Source organism: Clytia hemisphaerica, unplaced genomic scaffold (genome assembly GCF_902728285.1).
Source record: "Clytia hemisphaerica strain Z4C2 unplaced genomic scaffold, Clytia hemisphaerica genome assembly, whole genome shotgun sequence".
NCBI classification, from domain to species: domain Eukaryota; kingdom Metazoa; phylum Cnidaria; class Hydrozoa; order Leptothecata; family Clytiidae; genus Clytia; species Clytia hemisphaerica.
Window position 1 is genome coordinate 349,779 of NW_027103262.1, and position 7,949 is coordinate 357,727.

The 7,949-nt window shown below is 36.8% G+C and overlaps 1 protein-coding gene across 1 annotated transcript in view; it reads left to right on the top strand.

Moving 5' to 3' along the window:
• Positions 1–7,155, top strand: part of LOC136799782 (trichohyalin-like) — a 63,401-nt gene extending 56,246 nt beyond the window's left edge. Inside the window, exons 37-44 of the mRNA XM_067056493.1 lie at positions 271–468; positions 1,081–1,266; positions 1,679–1,835; positions 2,211–2,318; positions 2,634–2,782; positions 4,315–4,428; positions 5,369–5,599; positions 6,846–7,155. Of these exons, the coding sequence (XP_066912594.1) occupies positions 271–468; positions 1,081–1,266; positions 1,679–1,835; positions 2,211–2,318; positions 2,634–2,782; positions 4,315–4,428; positions 5,369–5,599; positions 6,846–7,064 (1,362 nt within the window). The 3' untranslated portion in view covers positions 7,065–7,155. The remainder of the gene's footprint in view (positions 1–270; positions 469–1,080; positions 1,267–1,678; positions 1,836–2,210; positions 2,319–2,633; positions 2,783–4,314; positions 4,429–5,368; positions 5,600–6,845) is intronic.
• Positions 7,156–7,949: the final 794 nt, after the last annotated feature.

Genomic DNA, 7,949 nt, shown 5'->3' on the forward strand with positions numbered 1-7,949 from the left:
CTTTGAATTCGAGTTTTAGTCATTATGTAGTGTCAATTGAAAAAGATGATAAACTTACCTAAATAATATTTTTCTTTTTTTTTAACAAGTTTCTTAGGCTGATAAGAACTAAAAAATGTTTGGACTTTCTAGTTCCGACTATCCTATCCTATAGTAGGCGTCACGACTAGCCGTCGCGGCTTTTTTTGTCAATAGTAATTTGGTTTTTATTGAAGTACTCGTAAATTTTCGACTGTATATTGGAAAATCGAATGAATTTTCTTTTGACAGACGGAGATTGAAAAGGAACTGGAAAAAGAAATCGAAGACGAGGATGCTTCCATGCAAGCGGAAGCGCAGGTGGAAATGGAACAATTCCAGGCGGAAATGGAAAAAGAAAAAGAAGAAAAGAAATTGTCTTCCATGAGTGATGACGAAATGAAGGAATACATGAAACAGTTGAAACAAAGAGAAGAGGAAAAGAGACAGGTATCTAAGCTGATTTATTTATTACCGAAATTCCACTTTTTTCGTTCGATTCTGTGCGTCCAGTCAAACTGCAATTTACAAAGTAATAACATACAGCACCCTCAGGAGAAAGGGGTTTTGAATTTTCCAAAGGAAGCGAGTAGAAGTTGGGGCGACGTACGAGGTTTTCGTTTCTTTTGTTTTGATTTTTTTTTTTTTGTTCGTACGTCGAAATCTTGCTAATGAGGTGATTTCAATCTTAAATTTCGTCCAAATGACTCAAAAACAAAACAGAAATAGGCAATGGAAGTAAAATATTTAAATTTCGAACATCACGGTAAAACTCCTCGGTATTTAGGAAATCAGTAGCCTCGTACGCCCCTTCTCCACCCCCACCCTCATTGAGAAAAGAGATCTCAGGAATGGGGTTAACTTGAATCCTTCCATTTCTAGGTCAATTCCAACCTCGTCCCCGTGTATCCCAGGCTTTATTTACGTTACTGATTGACGCCAGAGAATATCTAGCGCTATCGGTAAGCATCAAAAAGCTGATGATGCACAGGGAACGAGGTTGGGTCCATCCGCTTTCATGTGTCTCATTTCTTCCATGTTTTCTCCATTCTCTCTTCCCAGGCCCTTCAAGATCAAATCGAGAAACAGAGGCAACGTGCTAAGGAACGCATGTTAGAAAAACGACGAAAACGTGACGAAAAAGAATTTGAAAGCGACATGGCGTCCGCAATGATTGTCAATGCTCAGAAGAGAAGCAACATGCTACGTGAGAAAACCATGGCTATGCAAGGTGCTCAGAAAGACTCGGTAAGGTTTTGGGTGATCCCCGCATTTTATGTATTCACTATTAACTAGGAGTGGATTGAGTAGTACTAAACGGTTTTAAGAACTTATCGTATTGTGAACTTGTGGGATTGGGAAAGATATTCAATTCTTTGAAATTCAAGTTATTCTTAAATATGACTTGATGTAGAAAATTGTTACTTGGCTCCACAGATTTCTGTAAAGCCCAAAGGGCTAGATGTCGTGCTTTAAAGCGCTGAAATTTTATTGTAATGTCACGAGACCTAAGTAGAATTTCCTACCTAACCCCGGAACACCCTTCGGGCTTTATAAATCTATGCTTGGCTCTACCTCACAGTTCAATGACGCTATTGATAAATGTAGATCCATTAACCTGATTTTGTTTTTAACAGTCTTTTATTTTCCAATTCACCAGCTGGAGGAGAGATTACGTAAGCGACGTGAAGAACGAAAGCGAAAGCAAGAAGAAGAAGCTGAACAAGCGAGACAAGCAGAGGAAGCTGAAAAACAGAGGCAAAAAGTAGAAGAAGAGGCTAAGAAGCGGAAAGAAGAAGAAGGAAATAATAATGAAGGTATTCCATTTATCCTCGCGAAAGTTTTCAATTCTGAATTTTTGCTGAAACTGAAAAGATGAAAAAGGGGCTGATATTCCTTTAACGTTGGGAAGAAATAATGGGCTTTTCCAGAAAAAACCGTATACCCCTTGTTGAAGAGGTCCATCCCTCTGTGGCTGGAAATCCTGTAATCCCTTGGAATTCCAGGCAATTTCAGGTTTAAACCCCTCTTGAATTCCAGTTATTTTTAACAGATTTTTGTATCTAATTCCGTCATATATCAAACCTTTTCCCCTTGGAACGGAAATGGACCTCCTCAACAAGGGGTATACGGTTTTTTTCTGGAAAAACCCAATGTGATTAACCAAAATATATTTCTCATTTTCTAATCAGCTGAACCAGGGACACTTGATGAACCACCAACAGAAAAGGAAGAAGACAAGACTGAAGAAACACAGCCGCCACAAGTGAAAAAGAAGAAAGAAAGACCACCGTTGCCAGGTAACAGATTGATACAATGATTCTTCTCTCATTCAGCGTACTGTTGAAAAAAAGGTTCGGTTCCAGAAAATTGAGTTGAATGGGAGAAGAATTACCTTTAATTTTCGCAAGCAGATATTTTCGCGAGACAATTTTGTTCAAAATTAATTTGATTTTCTTGGGGGGACTTGAGAAGATACCAACATAGGCCATCTGCAAAAATTACAGATTTTAAATCATAAGCAATTCTAAAAACTCGGGGAGATGAACAGAAAATATTTTTATTAAAATTTTCTGGATTTAATGTCCTTCATCCTTTTCTTTTATTCACGACAGGCGGAGGAATGAAGCGCGAGAAGACGCGCGTGGAGCAGGCGGCTGAGATTTCGGACAGTAAGAAACAAGAGATGATATCCATGATGATGAGAGAACAAACTTCCATGGCAATGAAAATCAACAAAGAACAAACGAGACAAGAGGAATTGGTAAGTGAGACAAAAATGTTTTAGTGCAAGCGTTCGGCAAGATGGTTATTGTAATATACTGACTTTGGGTTGACTTTAGCGAACACCTCATTAAAAACCGGGATTTTCATCTTGTTTCTTAGTCCCGGGGGGGTACTAGGATTGATGGGTGTCGGGTATGTGCGTGCCAGACCTCTGGACCCTTACCCTTAGAGAGACTGAATTTTGGTGAAAAGGTGACCCTTAGAGAGACTCAGTGTAGAAAAACCCAACCCTTAGAGAGACTTTTTCGCAAAAAATTTCTATAATGGGCCAAAGAAATTCGATTTTTAAAAGAATTTCTCCAATTTTCGAAAAATTTCTCTAATTTTTGAAAAATTTTCTCACTTTTTTTAAAAATGTTCTCACTTTTTTGACTTTTCACTTTTCTTTGACCCGAGTTTGTGAAAAAACCGACCCTTAGAGAGACTGATTTTGACTTTTGTTGTTTTGGTAACCCTTAGAGAGACTTTGGGAGGGTGAAAAACCCTACCCTTAAGGCACGCACATACCCAGCACCCATTTTTGCCTAAGTACCCCCCCCCCCCCCCCCGGGTTCTTAGTGAGTTCCACTTTGACGAATTTTGAAAAATAGAAGCTTTTCAAGTGTTTTGACGCAAATTCGATTTTTCCCTACTGCAAGGGCTTCAAAAGTTTAAAGTGACGTCAAAAAATCGAATGTTTGGAGCCCGAAAACATGGGCTCAAAATATTCGAAAAAGTTGCATAGTGGAATTCATGATATGCACCACTGCAATGTCTTCTGACATTACATCATGGACCCAATAGCTCATTGGTTGGAAGTGACGTAAAAGCAGTCTTTCAACCAATCAGCTATTGGGTGGAACGGAAGACATTGCAATGGTGCATATCATGAATAGACGTTAATTGCGTAGAAAAAACGCGGGTGACGTCTAATATAGGCTAGGTTGACTTCGATACTTCTTAATATTGTTTGAATAAAAATGGGGAAGTTTTTTATTGAAGTCATTTGAAAAGTTTCTTAAATAATTCACTTCATCAAGAAGAAGTGATGTCAAGGTTCTTTTTCACTAGACCTTCTTTAAGTTGTTCAAAAATTAGCCATGAAATTTTGATGTTTCATTTGATATTCTTTTTGGATATTTCATGAGATGTGTTCTGTGGTTGACGGTTAACGTCAATTCATTCTGGGTGTTTTAAGTAAAAGGGGCAAGCTATTTCATTACGAGAATTACAGGCCAGCAAGTTTAGATAGATCCTTCTTTGGTTATCAAAGCATTAATCAATTGAAATTTTTGCGAATTTGTCTTTAACGTTTATATCTTGTCACCATAGACCATGTGAAAAAGACTCTAAAAGCTAATTAGCAAACGGGTTTTAACTGCCGAAGCTTACAACAATGGAGTTTTGCACAAAATCGAGTTTGTGTCAATTTGTTATTCCTACCGCAGAACTTTTTTGTGCCATTTTGAGCTGTAAACTATGCAATTATGAACCTCTAAAGAACAATATTATCGTTTTACTTTTCTACAGGTTAAACAATTACGAGACAAACGTCGTCGTAAAATGGAAGCTCGTAACGAAGAAGCGGCCGCGTTATTGGGACTGGGCGCTAGACAGAAGACAATGGTGGAAGATAAAAAGAAGGTAGGGCAGTTCTCGCATGAATGATCCTCTAAAATGCAAAATCCTTTTCCGCTGTACTCTTGTGAGCTTAATGGTAGGAGGGGTCATATGACTTTATAATGATCCCCCCCCATTTAATGACTTTATGCTACGAAGTGCCAAAGCTGGCCAAAAACCTTCATTTTCCTAGGGATCTTTAAATGACTCCTCCCCATTTGTTGATTTTTATCTGGAGTACCCCCCCCCTACAATTAAGCACACAAGAGTATGTTTAATATGACCTGTAGTTTTGTTTGGGCTCGGCTGTTCTTAATTCTTTTTGCTTTGGTACTTACAGCCTCAAATTGTTCTTATCCTGTTCTTACTTTTTGGAGCAATGCATTTTAGGTTTTTCACACTATTTTCACTAATTTGCCTGACATGGCTTCACTCCCCCTCCCTGGTAGAGGGGGGCTAAAAGGTCTCAGGGCCACTGGTACCTACTGTCTTTTGGCCACCTACTGAGGGGACCTAAATTTTTACAAACTGAACTTGGGGCCAAATTCTAGTTAATTGCTTTTTTCAAAATTTGTGTGTATTCAAAAACTCTTTTTCCCATCTTTAGAAAAAGCTAATGATTAGAACTGCCTGGCAAGGGATTTGCACCCCAACTTACAAAAGCTTGCAACCTCCTACAAAGCTTTTTCAATAAATCTTTTGTTATAAACTTAATTTCCTTTTGTTTGCTTTTTGATAAGCAGCTTTTTTTTTAAACTGCTGAATTTGATTACGCTTGACAAAAGATACAGTATATCTACAATTTTTTATTTCTTATTGTTTTTTAATATCTTGGGGCCACCTAGAATAGTTTCCAATATGGGCCACCTAGAACCTGGGATGAAGCCATGCCTTATTCCAGGCATTGTTCTTGAATTGTTCCTATAAGATTGGTATATGATAATTTTGCATAATATTTTACTAGACTGAACGTGAGAGACAAATTGAACAAATTCGTGAACGTGTTAACCGTATCAAACATGAAAGAACAATTGGCGCCAAAGAGTCGTCACGCACGCCCTCCGCAGAGCCAGATACGGAAGGGAATGAAGAGGACAAATCGTTTGCTAACATAGCGCAGGATGCTGATCACGACAAGATGGAGAAACTGGCTCAAGAAATGGAAAAGAAATTTAAAGAAAGCAACAGTCAACAGGTATTTATAATGTATACGTTTTTTTTATAAGAACATGCTAAATTTTTGAAGTCTTTGGATGTTCTTAACTTTTTGAGGTTGAAGCATAAAAATGTTCTTAACATGTTCTTATTTTCATCATTTTTCGAGCATTTTTTGTCCAATTTCCTAAGAAATCAGGTGTTCTTAACTTGTTCTTAACATTTGTTTTATACTAAATGTTCATATATAGTTTGTTGTTATAAAAAATGTGTAGTTGAAGGAAGCCAATAGTGTCAGTACAGTATCTGGCCCCCGAAACGTCGATCAAATTTGAAATTTCTCTCAAATTTAGAGGAAAAGAAGTTTTACAAAAATTTATGCTGCATGAAAACCTTTAACATCTCTACTTTATTTCCCAGAAGTTCTTTTTCAAAATTTTAAATTTCAACAATATTTTTCAATCGCTTAAAGATAGGTAGCTTTTCTCTAATGGCCCCCAAAACGGAGGTTTAAAATTTTCGCGATTTCTCGAGATATCTTTAAGATATGAAAACAAAGTTTTGACCATAGTTTGGAAATGTGATTTAGAGGGTTTTGGGCATAAATTTGTTTGATAAAATTTTTACAGTATACCCCTGGTTGTCAAAACGCAGGTTTGGGGCCCCCAAAACGTAGGTGTAGTTAAAATCAAATTATTAAGCCCAGTGGTAATAGGGGTAGAAACTTTGAACATATTTGTGTTTTCCCTTAAATTTACGACCCGATGGATGTAAAATTTATGATTTTTATAAAATATTTCAAGATTTTCGATGATGCAAAGTCCAAACTGAAAATTTAGAAATTTTAAATTTAGCTAGTTCTCTATTACTGGAAGGTGAAATACTTTTTCATCCAGAGTTACCAAAGTGCCTTCGTCTCAAAGGGGTTACCGTCAATGGTCAACCCGCCCTCGGGATTACCTTTGTTTTCAAAGTTAGCCTGTCTTCCAAATTGTTCCCTTTTTATTGACCTTTTTTAGACGATAGGATTTTTTTGATTCCGTAAAGGCCAAATTTTAACATGACATTTTCGTCTCCAAATTCTAAGAATTTGGGCGAATCGATATCCGTGCTCTATAAATCCATATCATATTCGCTTGTTGTAATGGACCTCATTCAGACCTAAGTTTGTTCCAATACGTCACTAGCTCGGTTGAAACTTTTCGATTAGTAATCCATTAATACCTACCCACGAAAAATGAGAAGTTGATAATTTTGAGTGAAAAATACATGTCATTCAATTTCAGGCTAGTGCTGGAGAGTCCTCGAAGCCCGAGTCCGCAGCTGAAGATAACAATACGGGAGACGAACAGAAAGGAAGTTCGGGTGGGCGAGGCAAACTCGATGATAAAACACGTGCTCAGATTTTAAAAGATCGGCAGAAATCGAAGAAAGCGAATAAACGAGCAAGTATTGCAGCGCAGGGAGCGGCGAGTGGCGTGGATGATGATGAGAACACTGTTTGAAAATAATAATTCACGTTAAATATTTTGTTTATATGTTAAATTATTATATTACTTTAGGCGTACAAATTTTCGCGATTAGAAAATTCGTAAAATTTACGACATTTACTATCGCGAATTTGACGAAAAATCTTTTTTGCATGCAATGAACTTTCGTGAATCAAGTCATAAAATCTTCACATGAAAAAACGGCTTAAAGGGACAAATACTTGACACTCGTGTGTCTTTTGACTTATAAGGCTTCAAACAGGATAGAAAGTGCCATAAATCTTATATTTAATTTAAAGTTAATAGTTTTAAAGATGCATACACTTTTGCGAATTGCCATTTGATGAATTTTCATAACAATTACTTTTGCGAAAAGGGCTAAAATTTACGAAAATCGCGAAAGTTTCTGCTCGCGAAAGTTTGTACGCCTAAAGTAATTTGTACCATGATCAAGATAGATGAAGTTGGCGGAGGTTTTGTTGGAACAAAAAACATTCATGCTCCTATTATTCGTGATTTAATGTTTTTTATATGACCCCAGTTAAGGAAAAGTTGTTTAAAATTTGCGACTACGGTTCAAAACTGGAATTTCTCCGTAGAATTACGTCATGACTATCATGTATTTAATACATGATAGTCATGAAGACTAAGATGGTCTTTAATGTCCATCACTAGCGTAGCCTGGAATACAATGTATGTTACCCTTTTTTCCTTTCTTCGTCAACTATATTTTTAGGATTGTACATAAAAAAACTTAATTCTTTTGATATACATAATTTTATTTATTGCAAATAATGATTTTTAATTTATTTGTACGTATATTTTATGCACTTTTCTGTACACTTTTTGTAGCATATGATTTTTACACCATTGGGGATATAATGATATATATTTTGGGGT